Source organism: Talpa occidentalis, unplaced genomic scaffold, assembly GCF_014898055.3.
Source record: "Talpa occidentalis isolate TD23 unplaced genomic scaffold, MPIMG_talOcc4v2.1 talOcc4.13, whole genome shotgun sequence".
NCBI lineage: Eukaryota > Metazoa > Chordata > Mammalia > Eulipotyphla > Talpidae > Talpa > Talpa occidentalis.
Window position 1 is genome coordinate 11838675 of NW_023601322.1, and position 25202 is coordinate 11863876.

Sequence of the window (25202 nt, forward strand, 5' to 3'; positions counted from 1 at the left end):
GGAATGTGGGTGAGAGTGAGCATCTTGCCTTGTTACCCTCTCCCCCCCTCCCCCCCCACCTCACTGGTTTTATCAGTTTTCACAGTGGGCTTTCCAATGGAACTCGGTAGCAACCACCACCAGCAAGCTGGGTGATTCTTAGCGAGAACAGCCAAGAAGGATGTACTGAGGCTGCTTTCCAAGTGCCCCGAGGAGACTGGTAGCAGGTGGAAGATGTGGGGGGGGGGGTCCTGTTGGCCCTTAGAGCACAGGGTTGTCTTCCAACAAGGTCAACTATTCTATGGGGGGCTTAGGGCTAGCCTAAGCCTTTGGAGGATCCACAGCCTGGAGGAGGAATGGCTGGCCATATAAGTGGCCAATGTTTGGTTTCTGAGAAAACAGCTGAATGTGCCTTGGTTTCCATGCCTGACGATGATGAAGCTCTAAAGCAAAGGGAATCTGGCAGGACTCAGGCATGGTCCTTTGGGTTCTGAAGCACGGGTGCTCCGAGTCTATATCACTGGCCTTAAGTCAGAGAACCTCAGAACCACTCTTGTTCAAGACAAGGACGACGTCTGAATTCTGACACTGACAAATTCTGCTGAATTAACATAAATTCTGCTGAATTAACATAATATCACATGGGGAAGTTGCCTCTTGTTCTCCCTTTAAGCACCAAGCTCATTTTTAATTTCAATTACAGGAAGCAAACTGACGAGAATCACCTTCTAGGTGTTCAGAGAATATTATTTCAACCTTGTAGGGTCAGAGCCTTCTAGACCTACAAGGTTGGGGCTTAGGGTCTGAAATCAGCATTGTTAATTTATCTCAAGTGACTGAACCCATCATTAAGTCTGAAGTTGTTAAGATCCCCTTGGCAGGGGGACGCATCAAGGAGTGCGTCCGGCACACTCACGTCGCTGAGTACTCAAAGAGGCCGTAGTAGGGGTTGAACATTTCCTTAGACAGCAGGAAGAACCATTCTCTGGCCACACCCCCATAGTCAAGACCCTTCTCCGACTCGAATTCAATCCACAGTCTAGCTTTTAGGACATCTGGTCTCTTCACAGACATGATTCTCCGGTAGGATTCTTCAAATATGTTATTCCTGTGAAGTTTCATTTCAAATCTGTTTGGAATATCAGCCTACACAAAAGAAAGAAAAAAGTCCATCAGTGTACAGTAAACAGACATACTTTCCAATGCAAAAAAACAACAAAGAGCAGAAATAGTGGTAGACTTAAACACGCCGTGGACAAGTGGATCTCTCATTTGTGGATTTTTCTTCACAAAGAGGAAAACCTCACCCTGGCAGCTCGAGGCACATGGAGCCCCACCAGCAGCTGTGGGATCCTGCCAGCCACGGTGCTGCAAAAAAACTGAGCATAAGGTGATGGTCCTCTGCTTTCTAAACCACCCGGCACAGAGCTCACTCCCTGGCAACTGAAACGCGGTCAGCTCTACACGTTTCAGCAGAAGAAAGTCCAGATAAGCAAAGAAACACCACAGAACATAGGTGGTGAAATGCGATTTGCTTCTCAGTGGTTATCCAAGGGCCTCCTCAATGGGGGTGTTGGAAGAGAGAAGGGAACCACTAAGTGGGAGCTGCCAAGGCATCCCTGCGCCCCTCAAGGACTTGTCTGGAGCAGAGCCCCAAAATACAGCATCTGAGGAACTGGAGCAGAGAGACAGTGACGGGGCACAGGCAGCGGGGATAACCTGATTGTGGCTGAGGTCCCCCTCCCTGGTGGGGAACAGCCAAGAACTGGGGCCAGTGCCACAACAGGGAATGTGCACAGTGGGGCAAAAACTGGTAAAATCCACACTGGAAGGTGAAACCAGAAGTCAAAACAGAAGACACACACTGGAGATGTCAGCGGACAGTGAGTAGGGGGTGTTGTGCTGTGATTTAAAATGCCGCTTCGTAAAAACCTTTAGGGTTTATCATTTGAATAATAAAAAAATAAATAAATTAAAAAAAAAAAAAAAAAAAAACCTTTAGGGTTTCTCAGTGAGAATCACAATTAGAAAATCATAGTCGGTCCAAATATGTCCAGTACTGCAGTTAAATATTAGAAAAGGTGCTTACATTCTAAATATTATAATTTTATTTAATAAAAATTTATCTAAATATCATAACTTTTGAATTTAAAGACGAGAACTGGGCATTTTCTAACCAGGATTGAGGTTTAATGGAATCTGATAACCACAGCAATTACAAGGGCTTTTCCAGATTTTTTCAAGTCCCAAATTATATATAGATCCCATAAAAATTGTTTCTATCTCTTTATATATTACATGAGAAATTATCTTCAGGTCATTTATATGTAATACGAAGTTGATCCTCACTTACCTTGTAGGTTAAAAAGAAAATTCAGATTAAAGATCTGGGTGGACCAAAGTGATAACAGGAAGGTAATGTTTTCAGTAAATATATCAAAGAACAATCAAGTCATTTTTACTATCGTGACTTTCGTAATTTATAAATGACTAAACCGTGGCATGTTAGGAAGATATGTTACTCACCGGTTTCTTTAATTTCTTCCTAAAGTAGTCATATTTCTGCTTAAATTCTCTGGAGTAAGGAACAGCCTGTAAGATAAATTTATAAATGTAGATATTAACCAAACACTTAAAATTTTATGTAGACTGAACCAACATTCAGAGAATTAGATGAGACATAAACCTTAAAATTCTCACTTTCCATATGATCATTGCATAATGTCTACATAGCACTTGAAAGAATTCTAGAAATGACTAAGGCTTACCACACTGGATGGGGCTTTCACGCCTGAGAACAACTACAGGGATTTTCAAGAAATCTTTCAGGGATATGCCACATAAATAAACTGAAATACTTTCTATGTGACTTTTGTCTGAATATGAGTCAAGTGTAAATTAAAAAATTTTTTTTGGATTGTAATTTAGATAAGTTATTGGCTCTTAGAATGTAACACACAACCCCAAATGACCTATATGGTCCTTGCGAAAAGATTCTTCAACCTTTAAAAATCTTTTGGGGCCTCCCTGGTGTCCTAAGGGTTAGGTTTCAGTGCTATCACCATTTCGGCCTGAGATCCATCCCCCGCCAGGGAGCTAACCCACATGGGCACAGCAGACCTCTCCTGTCTCGCCTGCTGCTGCCCTCAGCAATGTATTTCAGTAAAACCATCTGTTTCATTCCCCACTCTGTCTCTAGTAAATCCTCTTACTCTCCCTGCCCCTGCACCTTAGGTCTATACCCCAGTTTTACACACACACACACACACACACACACACACACACACACACACACACACACACACACATCTTTCAGAGGAAACATAATGAGCAGAAAGGCAAGTGAATTGATATTTTAGTCAAAGAATATAAAATCAGTGTTCTGGAAAAGCCCCCAATTTGGGAGTCAGAATGCTTGTCCCTGGCTAGTTAGTGGTTTCCAGCAAGGACTTCGCTCAATCCGGAATGCCTTTTCCATGAGGTAGAGAAGAGGGAACCCACAGGAGTGGGCTCTATAACTGAGCAAATTATCATTATTTAAAATTCTAGAATCTGTTCAGGCAAAGTAGTTTATGTTGTCATTTAATATTCTTTGTTATACTATAGAGTAGCTTACAATATTCTAATGCCAGAACCCTAAGCCAGGCCACTTACATGGCTGACGATTTTATTATGCAGCAGAAAGGACTATCTTCTGCACACACTTGGCGTAACTGTGACAGGTACAAACTTAGAGCAACTCATTGCTTTTTAGAAGAGAGTGTAGATTTGAGCAAGGATACTTCTGCTGGTATCATTCTGGGCTAAGTTAAAATGCATAATGATCCTGAGTAAAGAGTCTCCAGGTTGCAAACCTCACACCTTGACACTTATTCTTAGTCATAAAGAGAAGAACAAAAGCTTGCCCCTCCATCACGTTTTAAGACATGATCACACAACTATTAAACGAGCCAAAACAAACATGACCACTCTAATAAAAAACAATGATCACATGGGTGGTTTGCTTTGAAATTCAAGAGCAACAAAAAAAATCACATTTACTTATATATCTTAAGAACATTCTAAAAATAATTTATTCTGCCTGTGGTCTGTTCTTAGTTTTTAAGCCAACCTTCCTTTTATTTTCCATTGAACACTAGATTTGACCACATATCATACTGATTTTTGGGCTGTGTTTAACAGAATGAAATCATATATGAATTCTGATGCCAGAAAAAATAGAAATTTTGCCAGTATCTGGACAAACACCAAAACAAGACCAAGGATATGGTCTGACATTAGCCAACAAAGACATTATCACCTAACAAACCAAGACTTTCTACCTAGTTTCTTCATTCTTTAGTGGTTTATTTGCTGAATTATTCAATAGGTATTTCTTCTTTGTTTTTTAATTTAAATTTTATTTTTATATTTCCCATACAATTACAACCCCCTTATTTTTACCCCAAGCCCTCCTTTCCCCGCCCCCCACCCTCCATAGAGTGTCTCTTGTTCATAGTTATTTGTTGATTTTGATATTTTCTTTCTTATAGTTATTCATTTTCCTGGTCCCTTATTTAAGTTTTCTAGATTCCTGCTATGAGTGAGACCATCTGGTATTTTTCTTTTTCTTTCTGGCTTATTTCGCTGAGCATGATCCCTTCCAGCGCCATCCATGTTGCTGCAAATTGCATGTGTTTATCTTTTTTGAATGCTGAGTAATATTCCATGGTGTATATGTACCACATCTTCTTGATCCAGTCATCTATTTTTGGGCATTTGGGTTGTTTCCAAAGTTTAGCTATTGTAAACAGTGCTGCTATAAACATAGGGGTGCAGGTGTTCTTTGGAATTGATGTTTCTGTGTCCTTTGGGAAAATACCTAGGAGTGGAATTGCTGGATCATATGGAAGCTCTATGCTTAGTAGGTCCAGAAATCTCCACACAGCTCTCCACAGTGGCTGGACCAGTTTGCACTCCCACCAACAGTGCAGGAGAGTTCCTTTTTCTCCACATCCTCACCAACATTTGTTGTTGCTAGTTTTTTTAATATGTGCCATTCTCACTGGTGTAAGATGGTATCTCATGGTAGTTTTGATTTGCATTTCCCTGATTACAAGTGATGTTGAACATTTTTTCATATGCCTTCAACAGGTATTTCTTAAGCACCCACTCAGTGCAAGGCATTTCAGGTACTAGGGAAATAATGACACATAAATCAAAAATTCCTTTCCTTGTTCCCTCCTAGGGCATCAAGCTATTATGAGCAATAGACAGTAAGAAATAAATGAATAAATAGTGAATGCTATGAGGAAAAAAAAATGATAGGGAGCTCCTGAGGGTTGTTTTATAGGAGGTGATCAGGGAAGCCACCTCTAAGGAGAGAAATCTGGGCAGAAACCAGAGCAATAGGAGGGAAGCAAACCATCACAGGAAAGTGGGTGACGTTTCTAGTGGGGACAGTGTCGCCTGCTGTCCTTAACTATGACAGGGAGAATTCAGCTGGAAAAGCTGCTTCCTCTCGTCATCTCAAGCCAGCTCTGCACCTGACTTCTGCAGGAGACTGTGTCGGTTACTCTGGAACATGAACCTAACATTGCAAAATTGCTTCACAGTTAAGCAGAAGGATTTGACTGGGCAAACTTTTATACTCTTCCATTTCCAGAAATCTGATTCCCAGCAACTATCTCTTGCTTTTGGTACTCTTCTGAATATGTTAAAAAAAAAAAAAAAAAGCTTCAACATTCATCATTTTGAATGTTGAACTTGAAAATGCAAGTTCAGTTGTCTACACTGACAAATTTCCTATAGAATGCAGTTCAAGATGTTGCTCCCTCCCTTGTCTGACTGCAGTCTCACAGGTGCTGACTGGCTGTGGGAGGAGAAAAGTATTGAGGTGTTTCTGGCTTTCTTCTGAGGAATAATGCCTGAAAGTTGAGAAATCATTATCTCCTTTGAATGCTTATCTTTTCTCTGGAGAGGTAATTTTTACAATGGAATAAGAAGAATGAGCACTTATATTCACCTGAAAAGACCCCCATACAGAGCTGTCACTGAAGAGGATTAAGTGTGGGGTAGATTATTTGTACAGGACAGATCGAATTGTTAAATCTGGCATCGTGTTTTCATTCAATTTAACTTGTAAAATAAAGCTGTCAGAGCCCTTTTCCCTATCTTAAATATACTTTCTTTTTTAAGCAAAATGCAACCTGACATGGCGTCAGCTGGTTCTGAGTGTTTCCAGGTCACTACTGTCCAGTGGACACCCTGAGGCCAGCACACTGTGGGTCCAGTTCCTGCTCTGACCTCTGTTGTAACTTTCGGCAACTCAGCTTTCTGAGCTTCTGAAAAATTGGCAAAAGAATCATCTTCCTTGCCTTCCTGACTGTGGTGAATTTCAAAGCAGAGCAGCTGATTAGAAAGTTCTCAAAAAAAGTACAAAGCATTACATGAGAGGAGACAGTGTTCGTCAGTGCAAGGGCACTTGAGTAACGCCAGTCACAGGGCAGCTACAGAAAGGGTTTCTGCTCCCCTAATACGTGGAAATTTTGAGAACTTTGGAAAAGGTGAAGAACTTCAGGTACCTGATAAGCAGAAAACTCAAAATTAGACGAGGAAGTGGGCACTGGACCTAGACAATTGCTGAGTTTTTGTGCTCTGTGGGGATACAGGCAGACATCTGCCTGAGGGAGCCAGGGCAGCTTCCCTGCTGAAAACCTGCATCTGAAAAGTGGTTTAGAAGACTCGACACACCAGCCCAGGAAGGCTGCAAGGAAGCTCCCCTTTTGTTCAAGACCATAAATGGGAGAAAAACAAAAGAAACAGGCCTGTATAAATTTACAACTCAAGCCTATATCCAAGTGGGTATATGGTCCATAGTAATTGAGGTGCAGGAAGCCAAGTTAGGAGGTTAACGAAAGTCCCCTCGAGAGAAAAAAATGATAAGTGAAAGTTTATAGCAGGGAAGATTTCATGCCCCAAGAGCCAGAGATAATAGAATAATCTGGAAGAGGCTATGAAAGAGGCTATTTTAAGAATAATTAAACAGTTGGAACTATGAACAAAAAAAAGGGGGGAGAACAGGACATAAAAACAATAACTAAAAATACCAAGCAAATTTAAAAAGACCAAATAGAACCTTGAGCAATTAAACACAGCCACTGAAATAACAGACAAAATGAACTGATGAAAAATTATAAAAAGCTTAGGAATCAGCTGGAAGAGCTAAGCCCACAATATAGTAACATGAGACAGAAAGTATGAAAAGCTAAGAGACAAGGAATACAGAATATAAAAGTAAATGAAATACCTAATAGGAGTTACTGATAGATGAAATAAAGAGACAACTGTTTAGAATTTTCCAGAATGGATGAAAGAAATGATCCTCATATAAAGAATCACAGTAAGTCCAAAGCAGAATGAAAAGAAAACCATTCTTAAAGCACATGACAGTAACACTGTAGAAATCAGAGAAAAATTCAGTGTCCGCATAGAAAAGATTTACCTGTAGACAGGAAAAGGTAATTTGATTGACAACATATTCTCATTAACATTTACAGAGGCAGAAGACATGAAAGAATATTGAAGGGCATAACTGTTAAACAAGACCCTATAATCAGGTAAATTCACTTAATGGAGAAGTCAAAGAAATCCTCTCTCTGAGACTCTCCTTGAACTTGCTATGGGGCAGAGGTGCTTAACCTGGTTTGAAAATAGATTCAGAGTAAAGCAGAGCACTGTGCCCATTCTTAATGTTGCTGATTTCCAGGGACGAGCTGGGGCCTCATATTAGCATTTCTACTAAGTTTCTGAAAGAGACTACCATGGCTGACCTACTTGCCACACTTTGAGAGCTATGAACTAGAGGTTATACTTCATCAAGAGGGAGACAACCTAGAAAGAAGTGGATGCCTGAGCCAGTGGTGGGCAAAGAAACTTGTTTGCATCCAAGTAAAATTAAATAAGTATTGACTTTTGGGGGGAATAAAAAAGAAAGTATTAATGACTATTTGAAAAGTTTTAAGACAAGGTTGTTTAAAACTCTACCGAATAATGCAAATGGTAATGGGAGGAACGGCCTTCAAGGTCCCTGAAAACCTATATTTTCCCAGAGGAGGGCAGAGAGTGATGAAATTTGACATTAAGTATGTTGGTTAAAAAATTTTAATGTGAACCATACAGAAATAGAAAAAGCAACTTCCAAGTAAGCATAGAAAAAGAAAAAGGACTCTACCAACCCCTGAGAACGCAGCAAGTTAAGAGACAGGTTAGAGAAAACTCAGCAAATGCTAAAGACAAGACAGTGAATGCAGATCGACAAAGCCATACTCATCACGGGAGATGGTGGCTGTCTTGGTTACATAAAACAGGTAGGAAAAAAGCAGTAATGGATGATTTGGCCACAACAGTCTTAATCTAATGGACATATAAAATCTCTAAATCCAAAAAAGTCAGAATACACGTTCCTTCCCAACACAGAAAGAACACCTACCAAAAAAGGCTAAGCCTCCAAGGAGTTTCAAGTGTCTGATCATCTATAGTCTATAGAAATATTCTCTGACCACAATGTAATAAAACTAGAAATCAATAAGACATGCATATGCAAAAAGCTTCCCATCCTCTTACAAACAAAAAGTGTATCTGAAAACTTTTAAGGGGGAGCCTCCCCTGGTGGCACAGGTGGTTGAGCGCTGCGCTGTGAAGCTGTCTGCTGCCTCTGCAGCGCCAATTTGATCCCGGCCAGCTGGCAAGGGTTCCACATGGCGCAACAGACCTCTCCTGTCTCGCCTGCTGCTCCCCTCAGCAGTGTATTTCATCAGTCTGCCTGTTCTGTTCCCCGCTCTGTCTCTGGCGAATTCTCTCACCTTCCCACACATCTGGCCTGTACCCTACTTCTTGTATAAATAAATCTTTAAAAAAAAAAACTTATAAGGGGGGAAATTCTCATTGAAATGACCAAAGTTTAGAATTGAATGCTCATAAAGACCAGATGTCTACACCAGGTTGATAATTACCTAAATACACATACTCTTATTAAAGGAAACATGAGTAATAAAAAAAAGTAAACAAGACTCTTTCAGAAAACAAAGAGAGATATCTACTGGATGGATTCCAGTGATCAACTTAGAAAAGTAATAAGACAAAGTGAGAGAAAGCAGATGATCAATGAATCATAGAAATAACTGAAAAAAAGCTTTAGAATTATTTCAGAAGTCCTCTGTTCTCATTGTTTCTTGAATTTCCCTTGCTTCATTGATGGAGAAGAGAAAATGCTATTTAACAACTTATTATGTCTGTGAATATATCAAAAGAAGCTGCGGGAATAGCAATGCAGGAGTTTGTTAAGTTCCATAGAGAAAGAGGAGTCGAGTCGACTGTCTGCTTTAACCCAGGTCTTCCCCAGCACTTCACATTAAACACCACCAAAGCCTCCGAGCAGATCCAATGAACAATCCAACAGATAACTAGTCACTGTCAGTCAGCAGAAGGTGGGGTTTGCACTATAGTGCTACTACCTTTTCAAATGAACTTATCTTTCTCATTCAAAAAAGCAATTTGAACTGAATCAGATTAAAGCCATGATCCTATTGTACATATGCCTGCGGGCCTCTTTGTTCAGCACCGGCTATACCAAACTTACTTATTTTTGCTCCTCCACTTTTTAAAAGGTTCTTACATGTGCTATCTTCTGCTGATCCCAGCAAACTTCCTGTAATCCCAAAGGACTTCCCTGCACCCATGTAAGCACTTACAAAAGGCCCTGTGCCATGCCAAGGCTTGTGGCCCTGTTTGCTAGTGTCCAGACTGACTGTCATAATGCTGAAGGACAGTGGCGGTCTCCCTAGTCCTGAGGAACAACCAGGGCACTATTTCAAAAAGTCACCCACCTCAGGCAGAACTCATTCTGTTTCTACCTAGACTTGGAGAAAGCTAGTGGGTTAACCGAGTTAAAGATTCTTAACTCTGCCAGCTCCCGAAAATGGTGATAACCTCACCCAAACTTTTACAGATGTTTGGAGTTGGAAGACTTAGAATACAGTCTAAATTTTGTTAGCATGCATTTATTACCCTTGGCCTAGTGAAATGACACAAATACACACACACGCACACACACACACACTTTCTCTCTCATCATTATTTGGCTTCCCATAAAGAGAGAGGATATTTTGATTGGTATGCAGCAGGGCCTCAAATAACTCTTGTTCAACGCCATTTCATTGTAATGTTGATGAGATAAAAAAGCAGAGGTTGAATGAAACAGAGCTATTCCAGGGCCTGTTTGGGCTCTATTTTGTCTCCCTTCAAGATGCAGTTTCCCAGAGTCTGAGTGAGGGCTTATTGTACTTTTAATAAACAATTTTATAGAGGAGAAAAATAAAATGGTTAATTTTGTTAACAATTTTCTTTTCCTTTTTAATGAAAGTCCCATAAAAAAGGCAAATGCAGCTGCAACTCCCCCAGAAATTCCCAAAAGGAGGAGATGGGAGCAAAATTAAACTGCTCAGTGACTGTACATCCCTGGCACCATGGTAAGAAGAAAGAAGAACTGTGTTTAGAGGCAATCGGCATATTATATTGGAGAGTGAAAACTCGAGAATACTGACCGGACCAGTGATCGCCGGGTTTTGAAGTCTTGGGTCTTCCCACTGAGTAATTTTGCTATCTGAAAATTAATGTGTAAAAAAAAAAAAATCAATCAGCATTATTAGTTCAAATTTATTCTGTGCCAAAAATGTTTTGGAAAAAAGTATTTCTGGATTCTTCCAAAGCTGTCCAGTCCCCAACCCTGGCTCCCAAAGGTAAATAAATTGTTTCAGGGTTAGAAGAAAATTATACTCTTTATGGCAAGTTCCCCCCACCCCAGCTCAATCAAAAAAGCACAACTGAAGTAAAGCCATCTGTTCACACTATTTTTGGCATGTAATCTGCCAAAATTTCGATTATAAACCCCTGTTCTCTCAAGGATTTATAACTTGATCTTGATTTTCATTTAATTGGAAAAAAGGTCTAAATATCTTAGTCCCCCCCCAAAGTTAATAAACACACATGATTTTTTTTCTAATTTCAAATACTTTTTTCTTTGCTCAGAGTGTTGAAAACTGCTTTCAATGAAAAATCCTTCACTGCACAAATTAATAATCCAGTACATGTGTCACTCATGCATATGACAAAGCAAAGCAGCTAAGGCAGTCCAGTAAGTCAGGATTAGATACAGCAGAGGAAGCTGCCCCTTTGGCGCGAAGTGACATTCTTTCTTCCAGTCAAGGTCAGCAAGATTGTTCAATACCACCTACACCCCCACTTCAATGGAGTAGGTGGCAACACACAACAGCTACCCTGAATCTCTTGGGGTCTGCGACTGTGTCATTACAAAGACTATGGAATACTGAGAGGTTGTGGGGGGCATAGGATGGACTCACATGGACTATATGGACAGGATGACTGGGGGAGAACAGGTTTCCTCTGGAGTTTTAACAAAGTTGGCACCAAAAAAGGGAAGTGACATGTTTAAGAATAGAATATTGAAATAGTCTGCTGGTTCCCTATATATTCTGTAAGTGGACACATATGAAAAATGAATAAACTTGGTTTTGATGTCATAGCAGGATTTTCTAAGGCTGGTATTAAAATGATTTTAATGAAAGCAGGGGTAAAGTTTTAAAATAAAGCTACAGAAAAGCATGCACATGGTGACTCCGGATTCATGCTGGCAAAAAATTTACATGAGATGTTTTAACTCTTTGATAGAACCTAGATGGAAACAAAAGGCACCTTTGGGTCCCTTATCCTGACAACAGGAGACTTTGCAAAGTGAAAGTTCTGATGGTGAGGAGAGTAAGAAAAAAGAAAACAGTAGACAACCAAGCCAAGACTGCCTGGCTATAGCCACATCAGCTGGGTACAACCACCAGAGAAAATCACCATGGCCCAAATCTTCAGTCCAGACCTGAACTTCAAGCTCTGGCCTTGCCATCTATACCTGGACTTCCTATTGCTACCTTAAGCCCAACTAGACCAAAATTGAACCCTTAATCCTCCAAAATGTCTCATGTAATATAGCATTCCTGATTAAAAATCCACTCAGTGTTCCAACCTGGAACCTGGCAACATCCTTCACCTTCCCTTGCTGCTCATGGTGGTCACCAAACTGTCCCTGTTCAAAATTTGCTTTTTATATCTCTGCCAAAAGATCTCCTCAAGCATAGACCTGAGCATTGTGACCTGCCCCCTGGAGAATCCCTCAGGAGCTCCTCCCGTCTACAGGGACCTGAGTTCCCCACCTGGCAGACCCCTCGGTCTTGACCTATGGGCTGTGTTGGCATCCTCTGCACCTGGCCACTCGTGGCCCTAAGTTTCTCTGCACATAACACCATCTACAGAGTTTCACCAGCCTGCACATGTCTTCTCCAGCCTGGGACCACTTGCCAAGTGGCCAATGTCTTATTGTTTCAGACCCATCTCAAAGTAGTCTGTGTTGTAAGATCCTCTAGCAGTCTCCCTCCCAGGGGAACAACCCCTTAGCAGGCAGTGCATCTTTGCTGCTTCTGCTTCTAATAACAATGGGTTCACCCCGTAATACCAGAAATATCTCCTGGTGTGTCCTACCAGGATGTAAGCCCCGAGAGGACAGGACTATGCATTAGTCATCTCTGCAGCCCCTCTCTACCACTTCACACATTTCTCAGAATGGAATATAAAAAGATTTAATGGCCTAATGAAGTTCACGGTGAAAACATTCTAAGCTTTGAAACAGTCTCAGCTTTCAGCACACCTACTTCTGTGTGGCTGCAACAAAGATCAAGATAGTTAAGTACTGTCAATATATAAACATGTGGTGGCCAGCTATCCAATTTTTCCAGAACTTTTGAATCTAAATTTGTTTTTCATTTTCAAAACATTACATTTAAAATAAAGGGACATGTCTCATTTTAGCTGCAATGAACAGATTCAGTAAGCCTTTAATAGAAAAGACTAAAACAGGATTTCAAAGCCTCCCAGCATTTTATTTTCCCTTCTAGCTTTGAATATAAGATACCTGTGGCCAGTTACTCAGCTTCTGGGTGTATCTGGTCCATAAGAAGAATTACAGGCTTCCTAAGAGAGGTAGAGATTCAGTTCAAGATCTTCCCTTCACCTTTTACTCCAGGCTGGAGACCTGAGAGCTCTCTGATCCATGTTAGCCAAATGAACCAGGAGTCCAAAGAGATTAGTCCTGAGCAGTAGTCTTTTCTGCAATTAAACCTTGAAGATGATTGCACATTTTTAATCTTGAAAATTTTTAACTTCTCAAGAACTTATGAAGCAGAAAATCAACTAATTATTTAAAAGACAAGTGCATTGCTTCATTCAGTGTGTCGCCCTGGAAGACAGGGTGACAGAGTGACTTAAGAGACGACTGTTTGCACAGTGAAGTGACACAGGTAGGGGTGACCTGGTCTCAGACCTGCAGGCAGCAGGACAGTGATATCAGATACTGAATTTTGCTAGAAATCAGATGCAGGATAACTGCTTATAGAGCCACTGACTCAGAAAGTCTGACAATTCCTAAATGCCACTCCCAGGTCACTAACCCCCTGAGGGGTATCCCTAACAGCCCAACAAAGCATCTTAGAACAACAGGTTTTCTGCACTTTTCATGGGCTGGATTTGGTGAAATCCAGAGATTTGGTGGAAAGGCAGAGATGTGGCATTAACAGCTACCGAGATTCTCCCAAAGATTTTTTCCCTATGTAGTTTTTTTGTCATTTAATTTTCATTGTATCACGTTCAGAGAACCTTTCAGTATGGATGAGAAAAGGTCAATTTCAACTTCCATGTAAATGATCACAAAAGTCATATTTCATAGCTCAGATAAAGCAGGCTCCATACAAGATCTAGACTGTATCACTGGCTCCTCAGAAGCAAGAGGAGCCTCCCTGTGCTGTTCTGGCAACAGGAAAGAGGAATGTCTGGGAAGACGGTGATTGCAGGTGGAAGAATCAGGAACAAGGAACCGCCCAGCCCGTGAGCAGTAACTACACTCACCCAGCTGGCAGCAAACAGGAACTGGCATGCCGGGGGCTGGAGACACCACTGCTGTTTTCAAGTTCTCTCCACTTTTTGAACAAAAACATCAACCTCCTAACACTGACCCCACTACCTATCTAGGGACTGACTTGAGCTGCCACTGACCAAGCATATATATATATAAACCACATTCTACACTATGCCTCTGCAGGCCACTAGAAAAAGTCTATGATCTTTATTTCTAATCAACTAGGATAATCCTTGGCAGCAGTATTTTTCCTGTTTTTGGGTCCTGCTGTGCATTAAAAAAAATGTTCATCACGTTCTTTTGGGGTTCACCAGTCAGCATTCGGCCACTGTGGTGTGCGAAATATTCCTGGTGCTGCAGACCAAGGCTGGGTTATTGGTTAAGACCTTGCTGTAGTAAAATGATCATTCTTATCTGCACCTGTCTTTAAAACTCAAATTGTGATGTATGAAAACATGGAAAAGGAAATTCTTTTTGTTCTTAGTGGGAAATAAGGACATCATCCCTCTCCAGTTTTGGCAAATTATGATAAATGAATTTTAATATATTAAGAAAAAAAGTAGGCCTATATCCATTTTTCAAAGCATCAATGGCAGCAATTTGTGCTCTGCTGACTGTGAAATTCTACAAAGTAGGCAAATCAGTATTTTTACTGGTTGAAGAGAAAAACTAGGCCTGTGTACCTTGAAGTTCCTAATTTAAACCAGAGGGTAGATTACCGACCCCCTCCTCTGCAAATACCTAAGGACTGCTACTTCTGGCTTAATTCCGAACTGCCTGACTTGTTGCTGTGTAGAATAACCCGTCTGTCTGGATGCACTCAGTTTCTTAGGGACATCTGGAAGAGGCACTAAGTCTAGGAGATGGCCACAAGCTCTGACCATATGAAAATTCCTGGTGGGCAGACTTCCAAGCAATTGGCTTCATCTGTGTACTTTGGATTCCAGCGTGAGGCTGGGGAGACTTCGTGCTGACTTACTGTTTATGAATCCAATGAAAATGAAGATCAAAGACTACCAAATTGCAAGCATGGTTTAAACCTTAAATCTATTTGAAGATTTTTTTTTACTTTTTCAGAAGTTTTAGGGGACTGATAAGTATGATTTCATGGAGAACATATCACCTCAAAATAGGGGGAAAAAAAAAACCCACTGGCTAAAAGCAAACTTTTATTAGTTTAACTTTTAGTTGAAGTGAGAAACCACACATTTATTCATAGGTGCTGGAGCAAATGTCTACAGCAAATATACTAACATTTTAAGAAAAGAAAGTACATTTGTATTAGTGTGTTGGGTGCAGGGAAACACGCCACGAATAGAAAATAAGTCAGGAAGGGCATCTAGCCATGTGACTTTAGAGCACAGTGTTCAAAACACATACATATGGCTTCAAGCGCTGCTCACACAGATTTGTGACTCAAACATCAGTTCTAATCTTATTTTCTATTACCAGAGTGTGTTTATTCAAAGCGCAAGAGTCAAGGGATCATCAATTAAAAAAATTTTTTTTAATTAAATAAAAGGTTAATAGGTCACAAGATCAAATTGGGTGAAAGCTGGAAGGGCCACTTGAGAGCAAACTTGGGGTGAATCACAGTACCGTACAAGGGCACTGACTCACTGGTATCATTCTCTCCACATAACACCTGGCTGCCTAGACAAAGAGCAAAACAACAAAGCTTTCATAGGATACTTGACTTACCCTCCCCGCTCCCCCCGCCCTTATCTGTAATACCTCTGTGTCTGGAATAGGGCCTACTTACTATGATCAATATAAAATGTCCGGCCATCCAAGTGAATTCTTTCTTCCCAACCAGGCTAGTATCGGGGAAGACAAAGAGAGAGAATACAAACATTAGCCAGCAGTTCCAAAATCAAAGGCAAAAGTTTAAAACTCTCAGATGCTTTCTTACTCTTCTCTCGGAGGGTATATTTTTATATTCAGAATAATCTAAAAACAAGCATTTCAGGGTAACTCTTGACAACACCGAGCAGCACACTTCGTCACATGTTCCACAATCTCAGACGCATTCGCAGTAAGGACAGGAAACGGGGTGCAAAAGTTTCAAAGGGAAACTTCAGCAAACCATGCAACAGTGGAATTTGGGGTTGACTAGCTCATTTAATGAATTTACTGAGCGTTCAAGGGAGGAGGAGGTTAATGTAAGATGTTAGGGACAGCTGCTTTAGCCACATCATCAGGGGTTGAACTATCTCCTTTTGGCATTCTCTGTTGGGGTCCTTCACTATTTAGACTCAGGAACCAAATGGATTTGGATGATCTTTTGAAGACAAGACAGGTCGGCTTTTATTATCTTCGCTGTGCTGACTTGCTCCCTGAAACCAGGCTCCAGTACATCAATAGCTCATACCTGACACATTTGAAACCCCTCAGACATGCTCTGGGATCCTTCTTTTTAAATCCAGGAACCAAACTGATGTGGAAAATGAGGGGTATTTGTATAGCCTGGTGAATGGAGATTGAGTCCTAATCTTTGAAGCTTTAAATTTTGCCACAGTATACAATAAACAGGGAACAGATAAGTTCTTAGGCTTGGACAGCAATCCCCAAGCACCAGCATCCTTCCATTTAAAATAGCCTTCAAGTTCCCCCCTTCCTACCCCATAAAGCCTTTTCTTTATTGACGGTGGGACATGGAGGATGCCTGGTCAAAGTTTCATTCAAAATCCAAGTTGGAGTAAATAGTTCAACTCTCACTCAGCCTCCAAAAGAGAACAAACTGATTAAAAAAAGAAAAACCCAACAGATTTATAAAGTTATCACAAAGGAAAAAAACTGAAAATATCTTCAGACGACATGACTGGTAGAAGCTCCTGTGATTATGTATGCCTTTTTCTCCCACTGGTTTCAATATTTTTGTCCCTATGACTAAATCAGCGATACGGATGGAACTCAGAGGTTGCTAAGTTACGAAATAAATGCATGCTGCTCAAATTCCCACCTATAGAGAATGCCTTTTACACCTCATTTCAAGCTCTACCTTCCCCGAGCAGTTAGCAATTCGGAAACCTCTTCACAGTACCGGGTGTAGTGAGAACAGTGTGTACTACTAGGATTCAGCTGTACACCCAGTTAAGAAATTACAAAACAAGGGGACCCAAAGTGCCTGGAGAAAGAGAAGGTCACAGAACCTCTCCATCAACCATAGGCAGATGAATTAAATAAACATCTTCAGACTGGTCCATGTCTACAGTGTACTCACAGGAAGAGGGCCAAGGTCATTGGGGTTTAAAGATGCCTTTGACCGCATATGGACTGGAAATTTCAGGCGCGGATCTTCCTGCAAGAAAAATGTAAAAGGCAGATGATGTTAAGAGGGACTGTCTGTGTGCAGTCACTGGCTCCTTCCCATCTGGAGCTCTGTGTTCCAGGCACCCCAGCTGCTGCTGCAGGGCGGCAGGGGGCCATCTTTGTACAGGAAGCCTGATTGATCAACGCACGAAAAAAATTCTACTCTTCCTCCTTGTCCTTGGTGAAAGTGGGAGAGCGAGAATATTTAAAAGAAAGGTGAACTATTTGTTTGGGATGAGACCTTGAGCAGGTGAAGGGGTGGAGGGCCCCAGTGGTGTTACTATGGAACCCAGAAGGATGGTACCTGTGAAGAGGGGGCTCCATTCCCCAAGAGGGTGCAGGGACAGAGGCTGTACATTTCCCTATGGATCCTGAGCTCTGGAGGAGTTGAGGGCAGCTGGCGTCTCCATTTGCACCTGAGCTTCCTACGCTCCTTCTACTCTTTTTTGAACTAAGGCAGAAAATCTGAACTTGGGCTGACTACCAAGTCCCGTGCTGGCCCAGGGTTAGCTGGCTTCGTCACTTAGAGTCACGTCCCTACTATGCTTGCCCTGAGACTCTCGATTAGGTTCTGTGGAGTCTCATTTATCTCTTAATACTGAAAATTTTGCAAAAAGTTTTTCCTCAAGGAATATGGTTCATATGATGACAGAGAACCAACAAAACTAAAACAGGGCATCTCGGTTCATGCTTTAAACTTACAAAGAACAGTTAGACTTAGATCTTGAAGCTGTCCTGTGTGCTGGGCACACGCTCTCTGCTTTGTAGATGAGAAAATGGAGCTTCAGAACAGATAAGAATTTGCCCAAAGGTTCTGACCCAGCGTCTGGGAGCTATCTCTCACTCGCTTGGACCCAATTCAAGTGTGTTCAGATTTTAAACTCAAAAGATTAGAAAACAAGATCAAACAGTGTTACACGTTGTCTATCAACTAAGCCTACAATTAAAAATGAACTAATAAAAACTCTTTAAAACCTTATAAAAAGTTTATTTCAGTTATATTAAAGCCTTTGTGGCTATCCAGTTATAAAAATCTTTTCTGTTCCATCATTTTCCCAAGTTTGAGGAAATGCAGTGACAGGCATAAAACCTGGAAAACAATAAAACTCTTTTTTTTTGAAATATGATTATATATCTAGAAAACCCAAAACTGTATTAAAAATCTACTAGTTTATGGGAGTGACTGCTAATGGTTATGGGGGTCTTCTTTGGGAGGTGCTGAAAATGCCCTACAATTGATTTTCCTGATGATTGCATATTTGAGGGTCCAAAAACCAGTCAACTGTCTATCTTAAATGGGTGAATTTAATGGTGTGATATAACTCAATAAAGCTTTCAAAAATGTTACCCCCAAATCAACAGTATATTCTGTTAGTTATCAGTGGACTACCACATAGTGCTAGATTTTTGGAACTGGCAAGAATCTCCAAAAAAAAAAAAAAAAAAAAAAATCACAAAAAATAAAATCAACTTTCGTTTTCTGTTAGCTATAGCAAACTTTTTAACTGAAGGAAAAAAATCATGTTAGCTGTTAGAAATAGATATTGACCTAATACACTTTTTATAAGGATAAGCAGAGGCATCAAATAGGTCCAGTGCTCTGTCTCATATTGGAACATACATAGTGTGAACAGATGCACTAAGTAGATTTAGGATCTAGGAGGCCCAAGAAGGTGCTAATCTGGTAAACACTGGTGATAGTTAATCATGGTCAGAGGAGAAACTTAGAGCGCTGAACTCCTCAGCAGTTACCCCGTCCTGGCTAACTCTGCTGGAACAGGCCATGCCACACCTACAAATTCCCATGTAAGGACCACTGGCCTCGCTGGGCTTAGAGAAAGCAAGGGGTGTGAAGGAGGCAGGGGCTTCTGGATGCTACATGCAAGGCCAGCCATGCCTGGGAATCACGCAGGCCATTGCAAAGGACCATCAGCCCTTGGGTAAAGAGATGGTGATTTAGAGAATTAAAAAAAAAAAAAAGGCTCAAAGGAAAATGCCAGGGGCTGGGTAAAAGAGTAGGGGAGAGGAGTATGAACTATATATAATAACTGTTTCACAGGTGTGTTAAAGAAGCTTTGCATTTTGCATGGAAACCCAGGATTCCGAATGTAAGGGCCACTGGCCCTTGGGGATCGTATTAGTTTAATATACCAACAAAATCAACATGAGGTCAGTAGCTGCCATCCATCAAGCCCTGACAGCTAAGTCTAGTGGGCACCACTAAACTCACCAACCTATGGAACAACAGAAGAGGCAGCACCCCAAGCTGACAGAGCAGGTAAAGAGCAGCCAGGGTTGGCATAAGCTGGGATACTCGCCTCAAATGACATGAACAGAAAGTGATAAAACACACAAGACACACTTGGTTCTCTCTCCCTTTCCTTAGCACAGTACTAGCACTCCTTCATGCTGTCGTGGTTATTTCAACATTGCACACAATTACTTCCCTCAAAAAAAGCAGAAAGGGTTTAAAATAGAAGGCAAAGATCAACATCTTTTCAAAAAGTTTCCTAGCAGTATCGTTAAAAAATATATAAAACTTGGGACTGTGAACTGGTTCAAAAAACAACTGTGCTTTTTCCATCCAGGAACAGACCCACCGCCAAGCTGAGGCTACAGGAGTTTTATTAGTTTGGGCCTAAGCAGAAATAAAAACCCTGAAGCTGTATTAAGTATAATCTTTCTCACTACAAAAATAAGCCAATGCTTTGTCCTATAAAAGACATAAATATACTCTTACACACAGGCTGTGAGCTGCTTCCTTAGCAGAAGAAAGGGGTACACAGAGTGTCTCTCCAGACCCCTGTCACCCGGGGGTTCTTGGGCAGCATCCAGGGCCCTGGAGACCCACGTGGGGACAAAGTGATGGTGATTTGCTTTACTGGTCAGACCTTATCCCGGAGAGCTGGAGAGCTCGCTGGCACACTGCCTTCATGATGTGTGTGTGAAAGGCTGTGTTTTATAAATAGACTTCAAAGGGAGTTTTCCTCTATCGACATATACACGAGCCACGTCAGCCCCAAATCTGCCCCTGCGTCTTCTGCTTAGTGCAAGAATCGAAGGCAAGTTGGTTGATGGGGCACGGTTACCATTTTCATTATTGTCAACCTGTCCTACGAGTTTTTCTTCCTTTTTCTATTATAATGATCAAATCTAAGCATAGCTGTGCTGTTCTCCCTCATTTACTCTCTCTTTAAAAAAAACAAACAACGCAAATCCCAAACCAAAACAGACTCTAGGTTGGAAATTACCCTTCAGCTTCTCCATCTTTTTGTCAAAATAAACAGGCAATTTAGAGGATGACTTCACAGGGAGGGTTTTGCATCTGCAGTTGTTTAGAAGAGAGAACCCAGCAGTGTGAGCACACCTGAGTTGAGTGGAGAAAGGCAGTAACTTGTGGAATTTCCAACTGTTACCTAGAGGGTTTGCAGCAGCAGCAGCAGCAACAAAATGTTATTTTAACAAATTGAAATTTTAAATCAGCAAATTAGTCCCTAACAAGTATCTGGGTTAAAGGGAAAACTGGAAATTCAAACTAGATTTCATTCAGCAGCTATGCAGGCAATAAATAAACCGAGTGCTCTTTAAAATAATATCTGCCCAGCTGCAATTACACTGCAGTTGTGGCATGAAAGGCTTGAAAACGTTAGGGGATTTGATTACTAAGCTAGTTCAAATTACTAAAATCATAGCTTATATTGGCAAGCCACAGCGGCTCCATACGCTGACCCATCCACTACAGTGTCCCCCGCATGTCTGGAGCTCCTATTTCTGGCTGACAATTTGAAATCACAGAGCACCGGAGGAAATGGAAATGATCACACTAGCCTAGCAAGGACCATGGGCTCTAAGTTAATCTTACTCTATTTCCCATCTCTGTACTTTGCCTCCTTTTTATGCTCATTTTACCCACAATAATATCCTCAGACTGAAAGGTGAGTCAAACAAAACCTACCTGCTGTTCTATGCTTTAGACGGAATTATGAATTCACCAAATGAACAGCACCAGATCGAAATGAGGGCCGCACAGGCGCTTCCTTTATTTCAAGATAGGAAGAACTTTTAGTGGTTTTCAGCAAGGGGTGTTAGGAAATGGGCGGCATGTTTTAATATCATTATCATGGGGGTGTGGGTGGCCATCTGGGGGCAGGAAAAAAGAATGTTAACTCCCACTCCCAAGGCCCACAATTCAGTCCTGGAGACTTGGGGCACCACCACCCACAGGAGTGAAGAGAGCTGAGGCAGAACAGGAACTTAGCACATTTCAGAACAAAGTGACTCAAACCTTACTAGTTTGATTCAAACCCTACTAGTTTATCTCACAGCAGGTGCCACTAGTAGTAAAACTTATATCTTATCACTAGGATGTTAAGGGTCAGATGCTTTTGATAAACAAAATTGGCCAAATCTCATCCCAGTCTGTAAATTCCTGCTCCTTTTATTAAGCAAAAGTGGCTGAAAGCATTCAGGGTCCCATCTGTGAGCCCCGGTCCCTTTAACTAAGCAAATGTTTACACCAGCAGCCTTCAGACCCCAGGCAGGATGCTCCTGAGTCTGCCCATACTCTCTGGGGTGCGCACGTTCACCTACAGTAAAGCTTCATTTCTAACCCACCTATCCTGACTCCTGCATGAATTCTTTCCTGAGGAGAAATCAAGAACTTTGGGGCCCCTCAGCACCCCTGGGCCTAACACAGTAAGCCCTCCAGGCCATCTTGTTCAATTCTCAAGGCCCTGAATTAACATGCCAGGGACAGTCCAGGTCATGCAGAGCCAGGCCTCTTTCTGGACACAGCCCTCCAGGGGACACACGTGGTGTGGTGGAGTCACTAGAAAATGGGAATTTAGAGGCTGTGTTCACTGCCAATCCAAGACCAATGACAATCACCACAAGCAACCAGTCTTGGTCTAAGCAGGTAGCACAGACAGGAGGACTGAGGTACTTTGTGCCCAGATAACTAGATGGGGGTATAAGGGCCAGGGAGAAAAACCAACCTCCCATAACATCAGAAATAGAAACGAGAACTAATTTCAGTTTAATTATAGGTCTACAGATCATATGGGAGAAAATGCCACTGAATTTTAAGAGAACTGTATGTACTTAACATAAACCACCACTAATTCAGCTGGAGACATGAAGAACTGACAGGAATACAAAGACATTCACAGTCACCTTTTTTTTTTTTTTTTTCACAGTCACCTTTGATAAATCTCATCTCGCTCAAGTCAATACAACCATGCATGATTCCAGGGCACATACATAGAATAGCAGTGTGACGAGAAAAATCAACTAGGCAAAATGGTCACAAAAAGAGCTACCAAATTTACAATCCAAGCCCATCATACACCCACTAACCCACAATTAAAGGGATGAAATGCAGCAGGGAAGTGTGAAAACTAATCTGATGTGAACAGAAAAACTAAAGTCAAACCGAGAGGGGAAATGTCAATAAAAATGAAATAAGAAACTGACAAAGAAAAACCAATGTAACAAAAAAAAATTAGAATTCCTAATAAAATTACAGCATCATGAGATCTGAACCAGTAACATCAACATCCTAGCAATACAGAGCATGACCTGTCCCCCCAACAGGTGACTAGTCCAAGCTGGAGTTGTCCAGGAAAGGGCACCCCCTCATCTCACTGCCCACAGTGACCATTGCCCTGTACCCCCAAGTCACCCGCCCACCAACCCCTTCGTGCACAGTCTAGATGCAGGCTAGGGGACCCACTTCAGAGGCAGAGACATTCCTAAGAACTGTGGCTATTGAGTAAGGAAATCAAGAAGTTAACGCCAGACGTCACGATGAAAATGGAGCCGAGTCAAAGCGGCAGCCTTACCCACGTTGTAGTCTTTGTGTTATGGTCAATGAAGAAGGGCCGGCCGTTTGGCGCGATCCTCATTTCCCAGCCGGGTGGCAGGAAGCTCTGTGTGGTTTTGTGTTGTGGTTTGGGGGAGTTGTAAGGTGATGGCTGTGGGGACTGTGGATTGGAAAGGGTATCTTTCACAGCCCGACGTATGGGTGAGTCCTTGGCACCCTAAGGAATAATAACCAGCATTAGAATGCTTGTCACGCGCTATTCCAGAGGTGTCAAAATGCACCTGGGTATCACCGAATGCTCCTCTATGGAGAGGGACAAGGAAGCTCCTAGAAACCCACTTCAGTTGTTCATTTTCTCTTAATTCAATCCAACTTTAACATTCTTCTACTGGTTGAACACACAGCACCATTACCCACATATGACCATCACCCTTGGATACTTATTGATATGTACCCAAAACATTGCTCTATATTGAGCATTACAGCTGGAGATCTTACAGAGAAAAGCGTGCCCCTGCTCTCAATGAGCTCACAGTCTAATGAATGGGTTGCTCATTTTTAGAGCACAGAAAGCAAAGCCTCCAGCAGTGGAGACAACTGCCTGGATTCACACGGTTGTCCCCACGGCACTTATGGCACAGTCTAGAAGGTCATTATCCATCCCCTTAGCAGCACCTTAAATACCCAGAGAACAGAGAAACCCCGGCCACCTCCAAGACATGGTCAAGTTTAGAACAGCAAACATTCACTCTTCGGCTCTGACTCTGACACTGGGGGTTAAGGGATGGCCCCAAAACCACACAAACAGGGAGCACAAGCAGCCGCCCAGCATGATGTAAGATGCAGATATGCATCGGAAACACGTACCCCACACAATGGGACACCCTACAGTCGAAAGAAAAGAAATGATCAAAGCGACAGCTTATGTTGTCAAACTCAAGATAAGCACTGGTGCTGGAGAGTTACTATGTGATTTGAATGAGGTCGACAGGCAAGAAGGAGCGAAACACAAGGATGGAGAAAGTTCTGAGAAGAGAGTGCCCACATCCAGCACAAGTCACCATGGCCTCAGCCAAATGAGAATGAGAATCAGGTGGGAATCCAGGAATGTTAACTGGGTGACAGAGAAGCATGTAGTCGGGCTGCACAAGAACACCCTTCACCACGGACACAACGACTGACCAGAGAGGAAGGTGGCTGCAAAACGGAAGTTCAAGTTAAGAGAGAAGAGAGGGTGAGAAGTCACAGGAGAGAGGGGACCCCCAGGTAGACGAGGCAGCCTTCTCACCTCCAGTGGGGCAGATAAAGTTACTGTTGGCGAGCTGAGGCTACGAGGCCGGCGGATCTGGGGCTCGATTAGATGGTTGTTACTGTTTGAGGCGGATCCAGAGGCACCATCTTCTGCAAGCTATTTTGGAGGCAAAAACAAGTTAGCTTCATGTGACGATCTCCTGGCGCATGTGATTGGGACTGAGGACCTAACAACACCACAGACAGCATTAATAGGAGCTCTGGCCTATATAAAGCCTGGAGGAAATGATGACACATAATAATGGGGGAGCTGATGGGGAAACACATTCAAGGGAAATAAAAATGAATCATTGACCCAGCATAAAAACTAGGCTTGGAATAAAAAAAGGGGAGGGGCGGGGGAGGTCGGAGAGAAGCTACATATGGTAATTAGGCTCTTACACTTCGAAAATATCCTTCACGTCCCATTTTAAAAAAGGTATCTAGTGATAGACTGATTTGGGGACCAAATTCTTGCTTAGGAAAATCTTAGGCTTCATGGAAGGCCTTTTCTTTGTGAGGCAAATTTTCTGAAATATGGGTTCCCTAAAGCGATACGGAAACCCCAAGACCGGAAGCTCATGTACACCTCGGCTTCTGTGGCCTGGATTTGAAGTTGGTGGCAATCCGCGTACCTGCATGATAGGCCGAGTCCAAGTTGTGGTTCGATTGTTATGATTGACATAGTATGTACGTCCCTTTGCGTCTTTTCTCTCTTCCCAGCCTGAAGGGAGGCCCGGCGTGGTATGTACATAGGCCACTGATGGCTGTTTGTGTGAGAAATCA

General features: G+C 42.0%; 1 protein-coding gene and 1 long non-coding RNA gene across 7 annotated transcripts in view; one reads left to right on the top strand and one right to left on the bottom strand.

Moving 5' to 3' along the window:
• The window catches only part of NEDD4L (NEDD4 like E3 ubiquitin protein ligase), a 301987-nt gene that overhangs the window by 26537 nt on the left and 250248 nt on the right, over window positions 1–25202 (bottom strand). For all 6 annotated transcript variants that reach the window (XM_037508470.2, XM_054694014.1, XM_037508467.2 and 3 more), the window contains 8 exons: window positions 25052–25183; window positions 24415–24534; window positions 23146–23343; window positions 17217–17294; window positions 15756–15810; window positions 10563–10621; window positions 2506–2571; window positions 896–1125 (listed from right to left, as the gene is read on the bottom strand). In XM_037508470.2, the coding sequence (XP_037364367.2) occupies window positions 896–1125; window positions 2506–2571; window positions 10563–10621; window positions 15756–15810; window positions 17217–17294; window positions 23146–23343; window positions 24415–24534; window positions 25052–25183 (938 nt within the window). The remainder of the gene's footprint in view (window positions 1–895; window positions 1126–2505; window positions 2572–10562; window positions 10622–15755; window positions 15811–17216; window positions 17295–23145; window positions 23344–24414; window positions 24535–25051; window positions 25184–25202) is intronic.
• On the top strand, window positions 3615–10613 carry LOC119243013 (uncharacterized). The gene is made up of 3 exons (XR_005124607.2): window positions 3615–3701; window positions 7518–7577; window positions 10382–10613. It is a non-coding gene; the product is annotated as an uncharacterized LOC119243013 (long non-coding RNA).